This window comes from Poecilia formosa, unplaced genomic scaffold, assembly GCF_000485575.1.
Source record: "Poecilia formosa unplaced genomic scaffold, Poecilia_formosa-5.1.2 Scaffold3, whole genome shotgun sequence".
NCBI classification, from domain to species: Eukaryota; Metazoa; Chordata; class Actinopteri; order Cyprinodontiformes; family Poeciliidae; genus Poecilia; species Poecilia formosa.
The window spans coordinates 2,010,519-2,034,056 of NW_006799942.1; the positions used below are offsets into that span (position 1 = coordinate 2,010,519).

The 23,538-nt window shown below is 38.8% G+C and overlaps 1 protein-coding gene across 1 annotated transcript in view; it reads left to right on the forward strand.

The window, feature by feature from the left end:
• Positions 1 to 3,540: 3,540 nt before the first annotated feature.
• Positions 3,541 to 23,538, forward strand: part of rtn4rl1a (reticulon 4 receptor-like 1a) — a 99,977-nt gene continuing 79,979 nt past the window's right edge. Inside the window, exon 1 of the mRNA XM_007554381.2 lies at positions 3,541 to 4,216. Coding sequence (XP_007554443.1) covers positions 4,204 to 4,216 — 13 coding nt within the window. The 5' untranslated portion in view covers positions 3,541 to 4,203. The remainder of the gene's footprint in view (positions 4,217 to 23,538) is intronic.

Consider the following 23,538-nt stretch of genomic DNA (forward strand, 5'->3'; position numbering starts at 1 on the left):
GCAGATATTTGCATTTTTCTCCAGAGTTGATGGACGCTCATCAACTCTGCACATGTAAGACAGTAAATCCCAGGACAGCAGTATTAATCCTTACTAAATCTTTGAGCTGCGAGCGACCTACACCTGATTGGAGGTCTTATCAGTCAGGGTAATGGAAAACCAGTGTGCGTATTCAAGAAGGACTTGGCCCACTGCACATTTACAAAGCAGCAATTAAAGCTCTTGTGTTAACAATGACATTTCATACGCTAATCATTTATTAATTAATGAACTGGTTTATGCTAAATGATTGTGATGAGATGCTGATGCTCTATGCCAATACGTGTTTGAGAATCTTCTTTCGTTCTTCAGTTCATGCACTTTTCTTCTTGTATTTTGCTTCATGCACCAACAGCATTCATGTTCATTTTAAGTATACATCCATTTAGGTGGATTTAATGTCATGTTTCCTCACACTGAATTAAGGAGATGGTGAAAGATCAGCTCTATACCCTCATGTATCCTGCAGCAGAGGCCTGAAGGGTGCAAAAGAATAGCATTTTTTCTAAGTTGTCTTTGTATTACTCCTAAAATAAACAAAATTAACATGTGAACACAACTGACAGGTGTAAAATGTTGCTGTCTTACATTAATGATGTCAGGAGTATATAATTAATACTAAAGAAAGCAGCAGCAGTTTTATTTGTATATTTTGGAGCAATCTAACCTTCACCATCATGCTGGATTTTGACGAGATTAATTTATCCTGTTAACAATTCTAACATAATTAACTAGGTTGTCTTTATTTAGCTCAACAAGAACTGATTTGATGGCTTCTTTGTTTCATCACTAATAATAGGTCTGATAGATATGCTGGTTTATTGCTGGCATGAAGTTAAAATCTTAAAAAAACATCTGTTAAAGATGCTCTGTTACACACAAACTATTGTTCATGTTTTTGAGAAGCAAATTAAAGTTTCTAAATGTCTGGGGTAGACTGATAAGCCATGACTTTGATCTCCCATCCCATAATTTCACTTCATGATCCTCATTAAAACTCTTAACTGCTGATCATTTACTTTTCTAAGATAACATAATTAATGTTAGATCTATGTCTGACATATTCTTTAAAAAATAGAAGCCGTTTTTTTTCCCTTTGAGTTACACCAACGTTCAACCAGCATCGGATTTCATTCGACATTTTGCCGAAGGAACCGTTGTCAAGTTTGAGTCTGCTGTAGTCTGTGGTATAAAGTCCTGCATAGATAAAAACCTTGCTTGATGCTGCCGACTTCCCCCATGGTTTAATTAAACGTCCCCAGTTTGATCATCCAATTCTCCACAACAGCAGGTGGCTCTTAAAGTCATAATGGACCAGCTAACACACCTTTAATGATATCAGCTCACACCAACAGTCCTTCCCAGTCTTCTAAGGGAAAAATGGAAAATATTCATATTTCCTTGCAAAAGTCTTAAACCCAACTTGATCCCTATCACATTTTGTCATGTTGTACTTTATATGATAGACAAGACATAACTGTGACGTGGAATTTCACTATTTGTTTTACTAAAATGTTTGTGCAAATATGAGATAATATCGCCTGTAAAGTTGGGAGTGCAGTTGTATTCAGTTCTCTCCTGTTTACCCATAGATAAAATCCATTACCTTCAGAGGTCAAGTGGATAATGAACAGAGTCCGCTGTGTAATTTATTCTCTGTTCAGCTAATCTGTGAAGGCCTCAGAGGTTTTTTTTAGAGAACATAAGCGAACAAACTGCATCACAGCAGAAAGCTCAGGGGAGATGTAATGGGAGGGTTAAAGATGTGATAGGTTATAAAACATTACCCCAAGAAGAAGCTCAGTTTATCATCTAAAAATGGAAAGAGCATGGCACAAACACACAAATATCAGGACTTGGCCATCAATCTAAACCTGCGGTGTAAAAGTCCTTCAGGGCTGATGTCTTGCATCTTTTAGATTTGTTGCTGGTCCAACACACCTGAATCAAATGGCTGAACTACCTCTTTTCTTCAGAGTATGCTAATGACCTAATTATCTGATTCAGGTATGTTGATTCATATGGGGAGCTAGATGTGGAGGAAAGGTAAAATCTAAAAATGATGTAAATGATTACAAACAATGCTAGTTTTCCTTAGTAGTTTGTGCCTCAATGTAATCTGAATTTTCTACACAGCATTTTCACCCACTGACTCTCATTTAACAGTGACTTTTCCCCTGACAAACATGACCATTTCTCTGCTGGCTAGCACCCCAGAAGTGAAAATAAATAACCAATTGTGTCTATTATTTTTCTGCAGCAACCAAACATTTGGCCAATTACCATCACTGAAATTAAAATCTTTGGGGAGCTAGAAATTTCGCCAAAGTAGCTTAGACCAGATTGTCAATCTTGAATCACAATGCAGAGGATTTTCCAGATGGCAGGTAAGCTGCAGCTTCTGTTCCTGCGTGTTTTATTAGTTTTAGCTACAGTAATGCTCTTTTCTGCAAACACTGCTGCTGATCTTTGCTGATAATCAGTTATGAATGTTACTGTGGTTTATATGATGCTCTGGTTAGCACAATGCTAATGCTGCTGTAAATAAATGTTAAGATTTCTTAAAAAAAAGGCTCCTGTTGTTATAAGGTTAATGTTTGCTTGACATAATAAGTTCTGGGTCATATGACCAAGTGGTCTTTGTGGAGAAGTTCAAATCCTGTTTAGTGACTCTGAGGTATAAGAACATTCACGTCTGTCAGATTTTTTTGGATAAATTCAGGGGGGTTGGTGTTGTAGTTTAAGCAGAACCTGGTAAGGTCCTCTTGATATCTGGGTTAAATATTTGTTGCCATGATTATTTCATTATTTCTGACAGAATATGCAAAAATAGCATAAATCAGAGAGGCAGTGAAAGGCCACGGACAACTCTGGAGAAATCAGGATGGACAATATGTTAACAAAAAACATGTTTATCCAACACAAACATGGTTGGAAAAAAGTCATAGGAAGTGCTTTTGCAACTTGCCACTAGCCGCCATGTTGTCAAGAAAGCGGCAAACAAATGGAAGAAGATGATCCTATTAGATGAAACTAAACGTTTTTAAAAGAATGCAAAATACTGTGTGACATTTGCAATTACCCTGAATGCACATCCTTACAGTGAAATATGGTGGTGATAGAATCATGCTGTGGGAACTTCATCAGCAGGGACAGATGAGTGGAAAAAAGAGCGTCCAAAATCAGCCCAATCAAAATCCAATCCTAAATAGTTAACATGCTATTTTACCTAAAATATAAGGTTTCGTCCTCTTGTGTTTTATGTTATTCTGAATCTCTTCTAAATATTGTTATTGCTTAAAATACGAAATAAAAAAAAACAGGAATCAGAATTGGAGAAAGCAGCAGATGAACAGTAGATGTCATTTCTATTATTGTTCAAGGACTATTAACATGAGTGGGAAGGAAAAGAGCGCAGAAGAAAAAAAAGCCCACAACTGGTATTTTAATTTCAGAGCAGTTCTATAATTGCTCCATGACCATACGCGCTTCTTTCCTGTCATCCATAAAGCAGAGCCTGTTTGTATTTAGAGACGGCGGAAAGAGGAGAGTGACGCTCAGGCGTTCATCAGCCACATCTCGCAGTGGGAGGGGGACTGAAACCTCGGAGCTCTCCGGTAACAGAGACAGTAGACGGCACTGACTCACGCAGCACGTTGTTGGACTCTTCCAGACCTGCAGCTGAAAACCCGACGGGAGAACGAGGAGGATAAAGACACAATAAGAACTTTTATCCCATTTTTCTTTCCTTTCGAAGGGGATATTATCTTTGAAATCCTTTCTGGACAGCATCATTTCAACTCTGAGCCCTAAACAAAGTCAGAATGTGTTTTAGTTATTCATAAACACCAGATGGCGGTGATTTTAAACGTTATTTGAGAGAGTGTTGGGACTGGAGCAGGTGTTTTTCCCCACTCCGTCGCCCAAATACTCCAAAAGACTGCAGAAGATTATTTTTTTTGTTTGTCCTCAGTTTTGACTAATTTAATTCACACTAGCCGAGCCACTTCATCTCCTATTCTAATTATTTCAATCGCCTCCACTTGCTTAAAACCAGCCACCGAGGGGACAAGAGTACACTCTGCCTGCGAGCGGCCAAAGGAAATCAAAACAATCTGCTGAAGGATGCTACTTCCATAGACGGTCCTAACAGCCGCTGTCAATATGTTCAGGCGAGGTAAGGCGGAGACCATTTGTTTTTCTTGCTTGTAAAGGTTTGGCTGTTTGAATGTGAGCGTGTGGTATGAGTTTTTTTTTTTTTTTCGAAATTTTTGTTTATTATTATTATTATTTATTTAGGTCTCAGCTGAGAGGCGTCTTGATTGTGTCTCTAAAACTTGGTCGCCCGCTGTCCTTTATCCGCTCAGGCAGCGTCGGACTGGAAAGGAGATTAAAAATTTATTCACTTCATGTAAAAATTATTCTTAAAATAGCGAATCGCTGCCGCACTGCAGTTTGTTCAGACTTCCCCGCACGAGGGGCAGCTGGATCGTTCCTGCGCGCGCCTGTGTGCGCGCTGGAGAGCGCGTGAGAAAAAGAGCAGGAGGAAAGTTCAACACCTGGCGTTTGTTGGAAGTTTTTCTTGTGTACTACTTTTGGTGTAGGCTCGTGTGCGCGTGTGTGAATAAATTTGCGTGACAGAAGGAGGCGCTGAGCCCAGCAGCACACGGGGACACATTTTGGACTCCTGTCTGCAGTGCGTGTCGGGAGACGGTGGCTTTCCCCCAGGTCCGGGGGCCATGAGAGATTATAGAGCTGAGCGTGGAGATCCGCCCGGAGAAAAGCATAAAACAAGCTGTTTACTCTGCCACGTGGTTGCTTTTTGGCTGAACAGATTATCAAGTTTCCCCACAATGACCTTGCCTCTCCGGGATTTCACAGTAAAAGCTCGAGTCTGTGACAGTGAGGAGGAAAACGGCCCTTTTCTGGAGCATTGTTCATGTGGCTTAATTCACTAACAAAAACCATCAGAATCTTTCTAAGCCCAAGCTTGTCTGAGGGTCTAAGGACAACTTTGTTTTTTTTTGTTGTTGTTTCTTTAGATGTAAAAACAAAATCAAGCAAACAAAACAAACTATAGTACATTTAGACATGTAGGTCTGCACAATATATTGGAAATTTAACATAATGAAAATATCACTGCACACAAAAGCAATACAAGAAATAACTGGCAATTAATCCATGCTTCCTATACCAGTAATGTTTTCGGTGATGGTTTAACACTGCACTTTTCTTTGGAGAGCAGTAAAATAGGTTAAGAATGACATATTATTATTTTTACAAACAAAGTAACATGGAAGAAGTTCACTGTTGCCCACTCCAGGAAAAATGTAGCTATTATATGCCCTACAAGTCACTAAATGACATCATGACCCAATTTGGATGATTGGACACCAACCAGTGGCTCTACACATTAACAAATGGGACAAGTGGAATAAACTGGGATCTAACATCTCTCTCCAAGATTAGCCCTGTTATTTCTGCTTAGGAATGCTGAAGGATATTACAACTCACCTTGAACAGAAACATTAATAATGAATGACTAAATTAATTAATTAATAAGAGCAGAACAAAAACAATGTTTTAATCTTTGGTTGTCAAACCAGTTTCAAAATGTATCGATGCAGCCTTGATTCAAAATGACCAAAACTGCAAAAGAATGAAATGGCAAAGTGGAAAAATGTTCATTAGCTGGTCAGAATTATTATTGATGTATTTGTTCTTTTTTTTTTTTCTCCAAAGTTAAGCAAATGAATATAGCAAACAATACTCAAAAACTTAATTTAGCTTTGAACAAAAACGTGACAAATGTTCTTCTGGCAGTGTTTCTAAATACAAAACAGAGACAAAACACTGTTTTTTTTTTTTTTTAACAAGTGGAAGCTAAATTTGTATGCCAAGTGTCAGTTTACATTCACATATTTACTAGGGAAGTGTTCAACACATGCTTGACTTCTGTTTTTATATTAAAACTAACATTTAATCCTCCTTTATACAAACCTTTCATATATAAATATCTAGATAATTATTTTGATATGAAACTCCTTGATAATTATTAAAATCCTAAAGTAAGAGCTCTGTTACATCTAGTAACGTATCTTGTTTCCTCTGCAGTCTAACATCCTAAACATGCAGAGTAAAAAACACTTCCCGAACAGGAGCTGATGGAGAGATATGCAAATGAACCAGCTCAATGCAACAGGCACATCACCACACAGCATCTTTTGAACATGCAATCAAAAACTGTTCAGACTTACTAGTATCTAGTATGCATAAAACAATGCATCTGTCACTTCTGGAAGCCTGAGGCTCAAACTTGACACCGACACAGGTTCTGTATTTGAACCTTGTATAGCACAGGGTAGGTCAGTGGTGCACATAAAAGTAAAACTGGATGTGGGCATACTCTGAAAAATAACAGTGAAAACCCTGACTAACACACAGACATTTTGGAAGGACCTATTTGTGGTGGAGTGGTGACTCATCTGACAGTCTTGCCCCCCCACCCCTGTTACCCCCTCTAAAAGAGAAATAAAAAAAATTGCATTTGGGGTCTGGTGAAAGGCAGCCTGTCAGAGAACTGGTTTGTGGTGATTACGTAGGATCACTGTTCAATCCTGAGGAGAAAAACATTCTTCAGAAGAAATATTGGAAGTCTGTCATTTGTCCTGTCAGAGCAGGGAAACGATACACGCACATCTGTGTACGTCACGATCTCCGGCCCGCTTGTTTGGCGCGAGCCACAAGCAGAGCGACCTCCTCATTAAGAGCTGGACCTGATCGTCTTGACGGGAAGCCGATTTGTGCCGTCATCGTGTGTTTGTGTACGATGGAAAGACGAGGCAAGAGTCCTACGTGCTTCAGGGCCACAACCTTCCTTTTTAATCTTCCTGTAATTTCAGATAGATAGCAGCCACCCACCTACACCCACAGTTAAATCAGCCGCTTGTGAAGAGCTGATGCATTGCTTTGTATCTCCTCCCACAAATATGTTGCTGTCAGTCACAATAATAAAATCGAGAGTAATTGTGCAGTCAGGCTGAAATACAGTTATCTATATCTGTCACTTTTACCTGCTGTATCTCACTGCGGCGAGATTAAACAAGATCCAGAGAGTGAAGAGAAGGAGGATAAGTGTTTTTTGTAATGAAAACTCCCCTTATCATTCTCCTCTTGTCTGTCTCTCATTTCTATCTCTGTTTCTGCGCTTGGCCAGCTCTCGCTGCCAGCATCACTCGGAGCAAAGAGAAGCCTGGCAGGCTGATTGGCCACTAACTTGGCTGGTTTGGGAAGCTCCTGAAGCTTTGTTTCCTAGCTTGTTTGAAGCCAGATAATTTTCTGCGACTTGACATTGTCTTCATCTTCCTACAATGCTGCTGTTTTACCTCCTGTCATACACGCATAGAGACAATGTTGGAACAAATATGCCCTACGTTAAGTCAAAGAAAAAATTGTGCGTGACAATATTTCTCTTTTATTTGGACAGCTTTTTGCCTTTCACCTTTTACTTTTGCGTTGTCATTGACATTCCTGTCTAGTTAATGGTAGATTTGTGACCGTTTCTGCTGTTATTTTCCAGGATTACTCAGTCAGGACAAGCACCAGATGTCAAACAAAATGCTCTCATACTTTGATGGTGAATACTTTGTTCTACAGAGGAGTTAAAAGTTGACTCAGTGGCTGCAAGCTGTCTGCGTCGTGTGGCTGAAATTCTCACTCCTCCACAACTTCTTAATGTCCTCCTCACACCGGATTGAGATTTCGTTACAATGTCAAAAGTCAACCAGGATGTGGTTGATCTTGGTCTTCTGGAAGAGCGTCCTCTGCCTCATCCACAAAGTTTTAATTTTGACTTATTTTTGCATGTTTACAAATGCCCTTTCTGTGCCATGTGGCAGAGTTCCAGGATCGGTTGTTAGACGAAAAAGGTTTTTAGTCTTTCAGTCGGATCACTTTAAGAACACACAGATTTTGGACCTTGTCTGCATGGCCCAAAGTGCTACTTTACATGAATTCGTATGGCACAGGCATTTCCACCATATAATGTATATTTCATAACTGTGAAAAGGTCATAAATTCAGAACTATTTGTCATGATGGCCTTTAGGCTCATGAATGTTTCCAACGATTTCTGCTTCCCAGATTTGCTGAAATTGGTAATAGAAGTCATGGAGATTGTCAGATTATTGAAGAAACTTTGAATTTTAGTGTGGAGGGGAACTGAGCTGGCATTAGGCTGTGTTAATGCAACATTATTTACTCCTGCTAAGCAGGACAACATTAGTTTCAGCTGTCTAGGGAATGTTGTTCAAGAAGACTTTTTGCTGTGACTGAACGTTGCAAACCTGAAAAATATTTGCTGGTACTACACCAAACCAGTTTTATTTGTTGAACTGTGCTGTTATAGTTTGTTTTTCCAAGACTTGAGGTTTTGTACTTAGACAATTGCACTGCTGGACCATATCTATGCAGTCATGGTCCAGCAGTTGATTGTCCACTGTCTTCAGTGCTCTTCTGTTTTTTTTTTCCCCTGCTGACGAATGGCAGACTCTAAATTTCTTTAAAATGTCCTTTTTACCCTCTCCAGATTGATAGGCAGAAACTTCCATAAGATCTGTCACTGAAGTGTTTCCTCCTAGGGCATTGTGTTTACACACCTGAACACTCCTGAGTTGCAAACTGGCAAAACTTCTGCGTTTAAAGAGGCACTCGCGCTTGCTGATGATCTGTCAGTCAAGTACACTTACCTGGCAACACTGCCCTGCTCCCTGCCATCCCTCTGGTAGCAGTCAGTTCATGCTTTTTTACAGGGAGTCTTTGCACTTTTAAGTTTTTGTTGAATAAATAAAGAGCTCGCTTATAGGCTTAAAACAATGTATTGATGCAAAAAATATCCTTGATCTAAGCTGATGTATACAGGTGTACAATCTTTTTGTGTTCTATTAATACCTACATACCTTAACCAAGTAAGTTATTCTGAGAAATCAGTAATATTCCAGTGTGGTAAATGAACAGGGACAGCTATTGCTTTTTATTATTTTTGAAGCATTTAAATATTTGCCCTGCAGAACTCAGTTAGCAATCATGCAACATTCAAAGCAGGGAGATTTTTTGTGTCTTGAGGATGTGGAAGTTATTTGTGGGTTGGGGAGTAACAATAGGTACTTTTACAGGACTATTGATTGACTGCAGGCCCTGGGGATGGCAGCATATTTTATGACATTGTTTGGTTAATCTGATTGACAGCCTTGATTATTTGTCTCTGCACTTTGTAAATGTCCAGAGTCCAGAATGCATTATTTGCCAATGGATATAGAGAAAACTAATTATTAAAAGAGGGAAAGGAGGATCGAAAAATGTAATTATTGCCATATTAATTTTTCCATAGCAACTGAACTGATTTATGGATATTGGTCTGCAGTGACAACTGAGATAATGGCACCCTTGGGAAGTTTATGTCATGCTGAATCTTCATCCATGTTTATCACTTCTGTGCATTCCAGTGAAGACAGCGGCTCAGAGGTCTACAAATTTTGATCCATTTATCTCGTCTATTTCATGGATTTTCTGTGTGTCTTCCACAGTTTTCTTATTTTGTCTTCTAATCCATGCAACTCACGCAGACAAAAACTACAAATGGCATGCAGGGAATTGATGAATGAATCCCTAGAAGATGTGGTGATTTTAATGTCGGTTATAAAGGCGATGCAAGGCGAGTTTATTCGTACAGCTTTGCTGTGGAGGAAATTATGGGAACCGAAGTAAATTCCATTAACATGGAAATATGTTAAAAGAATAATAGAAAAGATTTAGCATTGCATAAAATGAAAAAGGAATAGGAGGCTTAGTAAAAACAGCAAAGACCTTGTAAAGTAAGTAAACTGATGAAGAAATCTTTGATGGTAGGAGCATAAACAAGATTTTAAATTTGTCTCCTTTATGACCAGAAAGGGTTAGGATGTCTATTAATAACTGAATCAGTTTTTATCTGTACACTGCCAAATTCCATCAATGTTAAAATATGTTCAATATTTTTAAACTTTAAGAAGTACTTGCTGAAGGCAGAAATAACTAATTATTCATATTTTAGTAGTTTAATGGGTTTTTATCAATACATTCTGCCACAACCAGCCCATTTAAAGGCATTCATGATCTTGATATGGTCCAAAATGTAGATGAGTTTGACATCCCTGCTCTGGTGGAACCACTTCGGTTAAGTGGTTCCACTAAAGCCTGATTGAGCTTTATAAGGACATGCAGCATTACCACCATCTAATCTGTGGTCAGTAAAAACACACATCAGTTCTTCTGTGTTCAATTTTAACAGGAAACCCTTTTGAAATTGAAATAGCTGGTTGAGTCCATATCAGCACCAAAGTTTCTTGTATGTTCTTGAGTTTTTGGCCCTATAGAGTCTAACATGTTACTATTATTTAAGTTTGCATTTGTGGACCAAAAACGATAACGTCTGTTTCTTCTGCATTAAATGGTAGGAATTTTACACCCATTCACTCACTGATCTATCAGACAAAGATATAAAATGGTATGCTATCAGTGTACATATCAAAGTTAGTGGGGTACATGTTGAATAAAATGAAAAACATGGCGTTCTTCGTTTGCATCCTGTGTTATCATTCTGCCTTTGCCGTTTTACTTTCCCCCAAATCTGCAGTATCTAAGAAAGCGGCCATGAGATTACTTTAAGACATGGTAATCTGTTGGGAATTGTAGCCCTTTGCTGAAATCCATGGATCAATATCAATATATACGATGGTAAAACTGGGAGCTAGTGTTCATTACTTTAGCTTAGCTTAAGGGCAAGTGACTTTCTCTTGACCCAAATGTGAAAAACGTCTCAGCTGAGCGTAAAAAGTTTCTTCTGGGATGAACAGGTTCTCCTGATTAAAGCAATTTTACAGCAGGATTGCTTTAATTTAATTTGTATTTTTACATCCCACTGCTACAGATACACCAATGCATGTGATTGCAATGTGACAGAAGACAAATGTCACATCCTTATTCCTCCCCTCAGTGCTGACAGCTGTATTGGCACGCATACATTTTGCCTGCAGGCCATTGTCAAATCCAGACTCAAACAAGCTGCTGTTGCTTTTCTGTGTCGCCCTGAGTGTTTTTACTAGCGTCTGTGATCGCCCCGCTGGATGATAATAACATATGGATTTGTGACAGAGTGTTTATGCGGGTCATAAAACACCAAATGGTGGAGTAATTGAGTGCTGAGATTGATCCAAATTTGCTTCTGCAGTACCAACATCTCGAGGCCGTAGACAGATTTTAGGAATCAGGGCATAATATGGGAAATATGGTGCTTTGGTAGTATATAAATCAGCAAGAAAATATATTGGAGAGCTAAATCATGCTGGATTTGATAAGTGACGTGGAATCCGGATGATAATCAGTTACCTCTAACGCAAGTCACATTGGGGAAGAGGATGTAACGCATTGCCACACACACACAGCGAGCACTCTGTGTGTCAGCTGTGCATATCAATGACCTTTGCAACCACTCCTCCTGCTTCATTTCAAGGTTACTCACAGACTCGTTCTGTGTTCTGTGTCCTCAGGTCGGGACGCTTTGCCTTCTCAATCCTGTTTTATTTTTTATGTTTTTATTTTAGCTACAAGAATGGTTTTTACTTTGCATGTGCAAGTGATCCACCACTTGTGAAAATTAATTACTGCGAGTTACGTGTTGCAGCTCCGAGCTGCTAAACCGGTGATCGCTCACAAACACGGCGTGGAAGAAAATTAATGAGCAGAAACTGTTTTGATGCTAAATAAACAAACAGAAACTGCTATAAATTATGTTGTTCAGAGCTTGAAATGACATTTTCTAATCATCCTAAGGTGTTGTATTACTTCTATAAAAAACAAACAAACTATGTAACGACTTCATTTTTAAGACAGTTCAGATCTGAGGGCTTTTATGTGAAATATATTAATTTGTTCTGTAATCCAGCACATGGGGATTAGATTGTGTCATTTTATAAGTAAATAACAGCAGCGGTCCAAACTTCATGATTCAACTTGAAGTGAGCTGAAGCCTGATTGGTTTTGACACAATTGGGACATTGCTCATTGGACACACTGCATTATGAAGATTAAAGAAACACTGTTGTCAATTATTTTTATTAGAGCCTGTGTGAAGTTTGAATATGTATGAAATCTGTTCCCACCATTTGTTTATTGTAAATACATGTGCTCTTGTGGCAGTCGTCTGTAATTTAAGCTTTCTTCATATTCAGATTTAGTTTATTAGACTCAGATACTTTTGGTTTCATGGGTAAATTTCGTTAAGCTGCTCGTTTAAAACTAAGTTCTTGGATTGAAAAAGTCAGCAGGCTCTCTGGAAACTTTATTGATGATTCACAGTTTTGGCACCGACATGAACATTTCCAGTTTGAGTTTTTTCAAATTGCTGCAGTCATCAAAAACACAATATAAGTCTGACTAGCCACTAGCTTCCAAAACTAAGGATAATTTTACATCTTTAACAAGTGATATGACATCTTTCCACTTCTGGTAGGGGAACAATTACTGGTAACTTTGCAGAATATCTATTTTAAAATATACAAACTAAGAGCTTAGTTTGGCAAAAAGGGTTTGAAACCCATATGTGTTGCAGGTAATTAATGACATGGTAATTGCCTCTAACTTGTATAAAAGTTATCTATATGATATTTTTGCATTGCTTACATATTTTTTGTGGACCTACAATTTTTTCTTAAGTCTAACCTCCAACCAATTTCAGCTTACTTGGTCTAAAATCAGATGAAATGTACAGGTACAAGCCAAGTCTCTGAATAGATGTCGCTGACTACAGTTCAGTGTTGTGCTCTTAAACATTTTTGGGTTAATTTTTTTTATTTTTATCTGTGTTTTGGGTCATTGTCCTGTTGGAAGACGCACGGCCTGGTACTGAGACCAAACCTTCTAATTCCAGGCAGCATATTTTTCTCCAGACTGCCTCAATAGTTCATCATACTCTGCACAGATGTTAGACATCTGGTGACAGAGCAGCCCCAGAGCATAACCGAGCCTCCTCCATGTTTCACAGTAGGGATAATGTTGCTTTCTTCTGATTCATGTTTGCATCTGTGAACACAGAGCTGATTTGCCTTGCCAAACCCCCCCAGTTTGGTCTTATTTCATCTTTCTCCTCCAAACTTTGTGGCTTGTCTCTGTGCACCGTGACAAATTCCAGTCTCACTTTTTAATAATTTCCTTTCAGTAGAGGTGTGCTGCTTGGTCATCCACTTTGGCTCTGACTGATGTGCCGTCATCTTGGAGTTCACCTTCAATTTCTTTGGCAGTTGTTCTGGGCTCTTTAGCTACCAATCATATTATCCTTCATTTCAATTTGTCTTTAATTTTTCTCCCACAGCCAGGGAGGTTGTGGATGTTACAGCTGCACATATTCAGAAGTTAACATTCTTGTCTAAAATTGTCTTTGTAATCTGCTGGGACAACTTTCTCCTTTGCTTCCTGTGGTTTGGTGTTGAACTCAGCATGTCATCAAGGAGCACAGTGGCAACTCGTCACCTTTTAAATGCTCAGACTAAATGATTACATTGCCTTACAGTCAGATTATGTTCAAGCTTTTCTAGAGATAACATTATTTTTATACAGGCCTTTTTCTTTATTGTATTTTTAAATGATTCTGTTTAACCAATTTTCATTGGTTAATTATCAGTAAACTTTTATTTACTACTTTTGTCAGTTTCAAGTTATTTTAGAAAAGATTATGGGCTTTTCGAGCATCGACTGAAGGGTACCAACTATTTTGTCCATGCGTGTAACTCATACAAACAACAATTTACATGATCATAAAATGATAATTTGTGTTTATTTGAACCTTTGTTGTTGTGAGTGTAGTTTTATTACTTCTAACAAAGATAAATAAATTACATTTGTGGAATTGGTACATCACACAAAGAGAAGAGGAGCTGTTGAAAACAATGTACTCTGTTTCTCTTATAACACTACACATGATACTTGCCAAATTGCTGCAGTGAAGCTGTTCCTATTTTTTTTTTTCCATTAAAAAAAAAGGTTAACTAATTTGAGTACACTTTAGGTCCTGGCTGTGAAGCCAGTAGGAAAGTCCTGTGTGAATAAAGAGCCCAATCAAATTAGACATCTCTCCCATCGGGAACATTTCTGATTGCAAGTTCACTTAGCAACAGCTGGGGTAGTTTGTGGATTTTAAGGAAGATGTGTGTGTGTGTGTGTGTGAGAGAGAGGGAGAGGAAGAGGGTGTTTCCGCATACGTGTCGACGGTTCTCAATGAAAGGGATACAAATGTGCTAGATCACATACTGTTGCCAGAACATAGTGTGCATTTGTTTGTGTGCCTCAGGGATCATTAGGGTAAATGTCAGGGCTGCTGCATCTGAGAGGAGCTGCACTGTAGACCAAGCAGATGCTGTTACAGGGATGCAGGACAAAAAAGGGCAGGGAACCAGCCTAAGAAAGAGACGGGAAACAGTCGCAGGAAGGAAATGAGTGATTATTCGGAGACAAACTTCACCTGGGGGGGAAAAGCTCTGCACTCTGTGGAGGCAGAGAGCCAGTGGCAGGTGACTGTAGCGGGGCTGATGGAAGCTGATAGTGTGGGTGTGTGCTTCAATCTCTGCCTCTCAAACTCAGGAACTTTAGTATTTTCTTGTCACCACAGGCGGGAGATGGTTGGATGAAGCAGTCGCTTGCAGCAGCATCCTCACCTTACGATTAAAGAGAATGAGCCTCAGACGCTTTTTTTCCTTTTGCTGTTTTTTGAGATGTTTTCATCTAAAAGTGACATGAGAGGTTGGATCTAAATTTTATATCTGTGTTTCAAGTACAGAGAAAGAGTGGCTTAGCTTAGCATTAAGAGCTGGAGGCAGCTTGGCTCTGTTTAAAGTTTAAAAATACACCTACCCACATCTCAAGCTCCCTGAATAGCAGGTTATGGAAAAGTGCAGTTGTTTGGATTTTCAGAATGTTGATACATTTTTAAAAGCTGAATTAATTTCAGATGATGACTAAGGATTTCACATATCCAAATATATGTTCAGCATATTTTCTTTTTAATACAATTAAAAAGAAAATACAAGCAAAACCGCTATAAAGTGTTCAATATGACGATACTGGAGATGAAACAATTAATTTTTTACAAAAACAATAATACGTCAAAGATAAATGCATAACAGATCTTCTGATAGATCAGAAAGTGATTATTACAACATGCTGCAAACATTTAGCGAATTTTTGCTAAACTTGAAAAAGTGCATCAAGCTCCATGGTGTCGGTTGGTGTGTTGATAGACTTTAAATGGTTTGAGCATTAATGCCAGACCTGCTTGGTCCACTTTAATTAAACTCTAGTTTGTTTGCCTAAAATGTCAGGTTCAGTGTGAATGCAATCAAACTCTAATGGAGACCAAAAAAAACGTTCTCTGGTCCAAATGGGAAGCAAACTACAGCAGAGGGCATTCTGGGTAAATACAACCAAAACAAATGGGCGCTAATGGGAGAAATGGCTCATGATCAGATCTGGAATGTAAAGGTTTTCATTAAAATAAATCCTAAAACAGCTAATCTATGACACCACTCCATTTTTTTTCTTTTCCTGATGAAGGAAGTTGTCTTGTTCTCCAGAGGTTTTTGTTGCTCAAAGGGTTTGATACATTTGATGCTGTGCCGTGTGAAACCGAACCGCACCAGAAAGGAAAAGAACCTCAGACTTTGCAAAATATCTTACAACTTGATTGCACTGGTCGGCATATCCGATTTCACGTATGACATATAGGTTGTTTATAGATTAGCACAAAAGAGAAATAGAAAAATGCCTTTAGAAAAGAAGATTTAAATGGTTGGCGTCCCTCACCTACATAGGATAGATGTGATCTCCTCCCTCAGACCACCTCTTCTCCCCTATGAGGAGACGCTGGTTCACTCTGTACCTGTTGAATAATTGATGGCTGTTTTGGTTTTCTGATAAGACGTTTGGGGTCCACAGCTCACAGCAGTGTGGGCTTGCTGCAGCCTCTCCCACTAACCCCGCCCCTCCTTTCCGCCTCCCTCTATTTTCTTTATCTTGTCTTTTTCCTCTCCACATGCCAGTTGTTCTGATATGCAGCCCTCACATTTTCTGTAACATGCTGTTTTTTTTTTTTTTTTTGCTTGCACAGTTGGGTTGTGGCCAACAGCTCTGGCTCCAGGTTTTATTTGTGATAAAACCTGACAATAATCTTCTTGTCCTGTTTACAAAGAAACATGCAAAACATAAATTAAAGATCCTGGGCATTGCCATGGAAACAGAACTTGTAAATGCAGAGAAAAGTTAAGGCGGGAAGCTGTTTAATATGCCTGCGTAAAAACTGGACTATGATGCAGCAGTCTTACTCTCTTACTACTGTTTGTTGCGCAGGACTTAAAGTGGGGGAAAAAAAATCCCGACAGTTTTGCAAAATCCAGCGCGGTCCAGAAGGATGCGTAAAATGTTGCAAGATTAAGGGGCTGAAGCAGCAATGAGAGGGCGCACCATCCTTCAGTGGGAGGCACAAGCATTTAAAAACAAATTGTTTACAATGCAGAGTGTCTGCACTGTAAAAAAAACAAACAAACATGGCATTACACTCATCACATTCTTATTTGATAGGAAAATTTCTATTTGGCATTTTATTATTGGGCTATTTCACTGTTTTTAAATAGTCTTGTCTTCAGTGATTTTCTCTAATCTAAAATCTTTAGACTTGTTAAAGAAACTAGATTATCCGACACAAAGGAAATATTCCTGACAGCAGATTTGTGAAAACAAAAAACCCTCTGAAATTTCTCAAAAATGTTTTTATTCCTTTTTGGTTTTTTGCATCTATATAAAGGAGGGGCTGAATTAACAGTTGTAGAAATGTTTAATACCTCTTCAGTCTTTATTTATTCCATTTTTTTAAAAGAAAATATATAAAAAATTATGTTTTTTATTGAGACAATGAAAATTAAAAATGGAGAATATGACATTACTAGCAGTATAATCACTGTACCATCGCTAACTAGCTTTATAATTAATATACATTATTTGAGACCATTTTCCATAAAATAATTTTTAGTTCTGCTCAGTTTAAAAAACATACTGTTCTAAATATTTTCAAAGAGTAAAAAATACCAAATTAAATGCTAAATAAATAATAGTTATTTACTATATGTGCTCTTTTCTATTAGTGTGCTGTCAAAATGTTGTGCAGCCACCAAGTTAAATTTATAAATGACATTATTTTTATAAGAAAAAAATAATCCTTCTGTATTTAGTTTTGCAATACATCCCAAACATTGCACCCCAGCACAATGGAACATAAATTAATCACCATGCATGTACAGAAGCTGCTGAAAACTTCCTTTTTGTGTGTTTGTTTCCTCTTGGTCCATCTTCTGGTTCCCTGCTCCATATTCTCTGCGCTCTGCATGCAGTTGGTTTGTGCTTTGGCTGCTGCCCCAGCATGGAGGGGATTGAGGGAGATGGGTTAAGGAGGGAGAAGAGTTCATCAAACCCTGGACAACAAGTCAATTCTTCCTGATTTAACACATCAATCCCCATCTGTCCCACTTTGTTCCAACACACACACCACATTGGCTCCAACTTACACACGTTAACTTACTCAGATGCTCATTTCAACCCTCTCCCCTCCTCATCCTTCTCTGTACTGCAGTATAGGCAGAGAAGCAGCAGCAGCACTAGCAGGTCTTACATAACTACCTCACTGCATTAACGAGCCCATCTGCCTCTGACTGGTGCTTAAAATTACAGTTACTGTGTTCTCTTAATACGTAAGGAACACCACTACGACCATCTAAACTGTGCTGGAAGCAGCATGAACAGGTAAAAAGGGACTAAATGTTGTTTATTTCTTTCCTCTGGAGCAAATTATTCTTAGAGTTGCACCAATCTCATTATTTTTGGTAAAGCTTTATTCCTTCAGTGCAACGTAACATAAAAACCAGCTTTCAAAATATTTTTCTAGCCTTTCTGCTGTGAGTGTCCATTAATCATTTATATTAGGTGCAGACAGAACGTCACCCATGCAGCTGCTGAAGAAGAAGGTTTTATGAATAAAAAACAAATTACAGACTTCACACCTATCTGTTCCTAAAAGTCATTTAACATAATCATGAAATTAAAAACTTCCAATATTTCTAAATCCAGCATGTTTACAGACAGAGGTTGAAAACACATAAACGGAGCAGAGCTGTGCTCCTTTTAACCTTCCTTGTTTCTGCTGAAAGTTTTGCTCTTTCACAACCTGAGAAAACTGCTGACATGTCTTGACATGTTGTAGAAAATAGTTTCCTTTTGAATAGTTTTTCTTTACTTGTGCTTGGTGATTTTAAAAATGGCTACGCTTATTTTTAAAATTTTTTTTTTACCTCTATTAAAATATCACATTTCTAAATTTTTTCAATAGAGTTTCTAGTAAACCATCAATATGTTTGTCTTCTTGAATATTCAAACCATTACTTTACTGTTATTTTATAAAATAAAAAAAATCCTAAATAAGTTTTCTAGTTTGGTTGTTCAAGAAAATGTGTGCTTTGCAGAACTTTATCTGCAGTACATAAACACAATTTTTCCCAGACCAAACTAAAGTTAATATCCACAACTTTTTACGTAGAGCCCAAATTTTTAATTAAAAGCTGCCAAAGCGTTTACGTTCGTAAGCTCATCAGCCCAGCCACACCAACACACTGACGCACGAAGTGGTTGGAATTAAAAGGAGTGCTTTGTGGGAGTCTTTGTTTGACAAGCGCTTCAGAGTGACAAGAGGAAGTAAAGATTGAGTGATGTGAAGGAACAGGAAGATGCGGGAACGTGTGAGAAAGCGTTGTTTGTTTGCTGCCACAGCTCGTTTGTGTCTTCGGTCTGAGCCTCATTATAACACTGAGGCATGGTGTACGTGTATGCACCCAGAAGTGTGTGTGTGTGTGTGTGTGTGTGTGTCGTTGCACACTTAGTCTTGCGTAACAATCAGATGTTCAGCTGGGAGTGTCGTGAAGTAATATCAGGATGAGAGGAACATGACGGAACAAATGAGAATAGGTGAAGTTGGAAGAGATGTAGCTATAAATATGTGGTTGCATTAATATTTGAGTAGATCAGTCTGATATGATACATAATGCCTCAAAAAAAGGTGAAGTTCAGGAGGGCATCACTTGTCTCTGTTTATATTTCTACACTGACTCAGTCAATTTTCACTGTACAGTTTGCAAATTCACAACTGATTTGTCCGTGATGCATTGAAGGCACCAGCTTTAATCATCCAGTGTGATTCCCTTTTTATGCAGTGAGCTTTGTCTACGTGTCCGAAATCATTCCGACGGTGGATTGCGGCCTTGAATGAAATGCCTCCTTTATGGCATGTTTACTGTTGTAAACTACGTTTCCTCTTGAATTATGGAGATCTTATTAGAGGCTGATCATCACTCACAGCTACACTCCGTGCTGAGAGAGACAACATTTGATATAGAGCGCTTTAAATAAAACTGCCAACATGGTGTGGCCATTGCTAATGGAGCTGGTTTTTTTCTTTCCTCTTTTTGGGGGTTTGGGGTGCTGTTGCCAAATGTAAGAGGTGTTTATGTATTATTTATGGCTGCTTCACACGCTGTCTCAAACACACACTCACTCTTGCTACTGCACACACTGTAAAAACATGAAATGCAGCAAAGGTTTGCTGTTCCACATTCTTGCCAACGTGGCTAAGATTTAACAACAAAAGTAACCTCTTTCTGTCACATAGTGAACTTTATTATAAGGAAGAGTTTCCTATCACTCCATTGCTGTTTTACTCTAATCAAAAAGAGACAGAAGAGTCTAGAAATTATGTTCTTACTGGGCATAGTCCAGTTTCTGGTATAAAGGCAAACCAAAGTTTTAAAAAGTTAGTCTTAAAGCTACAAAAAGAAAAACATGAAATGGTTTCAAATCTTTAAGCTGACAAAATCTATTTTTGATCAGAAGTTCATTAATTCTTATTCCAATGTGAACAGGACATTATTCTGAAGCTTTGCAAGCTAAAAATCGCATTAAAATAAATATTTGCTTTAATAACAAAGGAGTCAAATCAATGTAACGCACTTCCATCTCAGGATACAACAACATGCCGCTAAGCATTCTGGGAAATAGTTCCCACCCCGGTCTTTTTCTTCTTTCAGTTTTTTTAGTGCTAAACTAAAATCTCCAGTTTATTCAACTCTTGGAGGTTTGAGAAAATTAATAAAAAAAAAAACACAACTTACTAAAGTTTATCTTTCACAAACTCACATTTAGGTTCAAAATCTAAAGCTCGCAAAGTTTATTTGACTTAAAGAGCAGAAGACGGTAGACTCAACTGAATGCGGCGCAGAATTACATTTACCTGTTTGCATTTTGATAGTTCTGCTCATGAATATCTAACCACATAACTCACACGGTACCTGTTCATGTAAGCGACATTTTGAGTGCTCCTATAAAACAAATTTACAGCTTGTCTTCATGTCAGGATCTTGGGGAATCTGATGATAACGCGGCAGAATAAAGTACACCAGCAGACAGTTGTAGGCCGGATGAGGACATCCACATTCCCTCCTTCTCCTCCTTCTTAACTAATGCTGTCTTAATCTCCTTAAGCTGTCAACATGACCTAGAAGTAATGATGGGCAAGTGAGAAGAGAAGCTAGAAAAACTCCTGCCAAGAACATGGACGCTTAGCACAGTTCATCAGGCTCTGCATGGAGTTAGGAGGTCTGGGCTCGGTTTAACCGCGACCATTAGGTCCAAACTCTGGTTGTTTTCTGTTCATGCTCGACTCAGTCTAACCTTTCAAGTCGAACATGTGACCGCCACATGAACCACCGCGGGCCAGACCTTTTCTCCAGAAGCAATGTCACACTTAGCCTCTCTAGCCAAACGGTTAATGTCAGTGAGCGACGTGAAATGATGCAAGTCAAATCCCTGGGTGACCAGATCGGCAGCAACACTCAGTCTTCACAGGAGGGAAGTTTCATACAGATAACCACTACTTAATTATACACTGACCTAAAATAAAATTCTAACACAAAATTAATGGTAAACTGTTTCCCTAAAAGCTTTTATGACCCAACTTGTTGTAAGGATACAGCGCTACTGCCCCAGTGAGGATCTGGCAATGACAGAGCCACACAGCTGTCCTGAAGATGGGCCGCCTGCCCAGCTGCACCAGCTGTGCCTGTCCAACCATCGCTTAATCACCCGAGAAGGAAGAAAGGATGGGGGCTGGGAAGGGCGGAGGGTGGGGCGTAAGCATGCAGAATATAAAAAGAGAAGGCATGTGCCAAAAGTGAGAGGAAAAATGGATAGAAAGTACTGAGAACGATGATGGTGACGCATTTAAGAACAGGATGGTTGATAAAACAAAGAAGTAAGTGGAGGAAATGTCCAGAAGGATGAAGACGGGGTATAAAGACGAGAGCTTCAAAAAAAGGGGTGGTGGCGGTGAGGCTGATAACTCGAGGAGAAGCGATTTGTAAAAAAGGAAATGGAGCAGCTTGAGGTGAAGGAAAAATGGCCCGTTCTGAAGAATGATGAAAGGCGCAGAGGGCGCTGTGTGAAAGAGATGGACTGAGTGGGAGGGGAGAATGAAGTCAAGCATGTTTCAGGTCGATTTCTCTGCTGGTCAAATCAATACAGCTGCAATCAGTCTTGTAATAGCAAGAGGAGAATGCAACCACACAAAAGGCATAATGCCATGTATATCAACTCTGACAGATTTTCATCACCTTCTGGTCTGAGTGTAGGTCATGAGGTAAGGATGGGAATAAATCGGCCTTGACCTTTCATTTAAAGTAAACATTGCTGGCACATTTCTGTTTTTCTGTTTATTGGGCTGCATAGGGCTTAATGAAAAATTAAGCACAGGGCTTGGTTTAAAGAAAAACACTGTATTGCTTGAGGGGTTTTCTGAAAACGTAAATTATTCAGATTGCTCTTTAAGTCTTGGCATGAGGGCACATGAAGAGAAAAGAAACACTCAGTTTTAGATGTGTTGATCGTTAAACGTTGTTCTAGCTAATAAACACTTTTCTAGAGGGTCTGGGTCAGGTAAAATGGCCAAGGCTGCAAAGAGAACAGTTTTAAAAGTCACAACATGTAACGTTTATTAAAAGGTGCTGCTTAATGAGACATTTCTTTGACTGCCCTGTCTTTGACATGACTGCATGTAACTATTCCTCAAATTTCTTTATGGTCTTTTTGTTTCTTCTCTCTGAAAATGTGACTAACATCTTGAGTTCAGCCAACGACTCTGAGAGCGAATCATCCATCTCTCAGGCAGATTTGTGCTTCACTGCTTTAAATTCAGGGCAGAGAAGATTTGTCTGCATCGTTGAGGCAGGTTGTTCTCTTTTTGTGCAACGCTCAGCAACAATGAGTCGACACCAAGCAGTGACTCACAGATTTGTGAATATCAAACCTGACCGTCCGCGATAGCACACTTGATTGCTGAGATAAATTTGTCTAATCAATTGAAGTGACTCCTTTGCTTAACCTAATCAGTCGGTGGCCATCGATCTGAACACGTAGTCGTGGAAAACTCTGGGATTTTATCGAACCTAATCAGCGTCACTTTGTTTTATTGATTTAGGTGGAAAACTCTAACTGAAGTGGACAAATCACAGGATGTATTGCAGTGTTGTAGAAATGTTTATGCCAATTTATTTACATAGAAATATGTGGCTCAGTGGGCTGCGAGGCGTATTATTGGTCTCTTTAGTTTATAGTTGAAGTCAAAGTAACAACAAAGCAATTTTGTCATAGACTAACTTGTCTTCTTCAGTGTTGGAGTGAAATAAATGTGTATATAGAGAACAAAGAAGCTGCATGAAACATTAAATTTGATTTAATAATAGATTTTAGCATCCTTTCGCGTGTTAAAACACATCTTCATAAAATTTGACAGTAACAAAAGAACGGCAGGGTTTCTGCCTACAGCTCTGGATGTGTTTTGGTCTGCAGTTTCCTCCACCTACTCTTACCTGCCTTGCCTCTTCCCATCTGTCTCCTCCGCCGGTCTGAGGGAGCTTACACGCTCCACTCGGCAACAGATCGAGACAGCTACATCCTCGCCAAATGTCATCTCGCAAGCTTTTCCCCAGACTCCTGCATGGAGAGAGGCTTTTCATGTACTCACATGTAAGAGAGCTGCAACATGACGGCGCCGAGTCCGTTTCCAATGATGCTATGCATTTGTCCAGATCGGTTGGAGCAATTATTTATCTATGTGCGAAACTAATTATATCTTTGAACTTTGGCACAGGTTGTCGTGTTCCAACCTAATTCATGACTGTATTTTATAGGGATTCGTGTGATAGACCAACACAAAGGTATGCATGATTCTGAAATTGATTTTTTTTTTCTTTCTTCCCACAAAAAGAAAATTTTAGTGCCTTCTTGAATCTATTTTTATTAATTTTTTTATGCAGTTAAAGCTCAT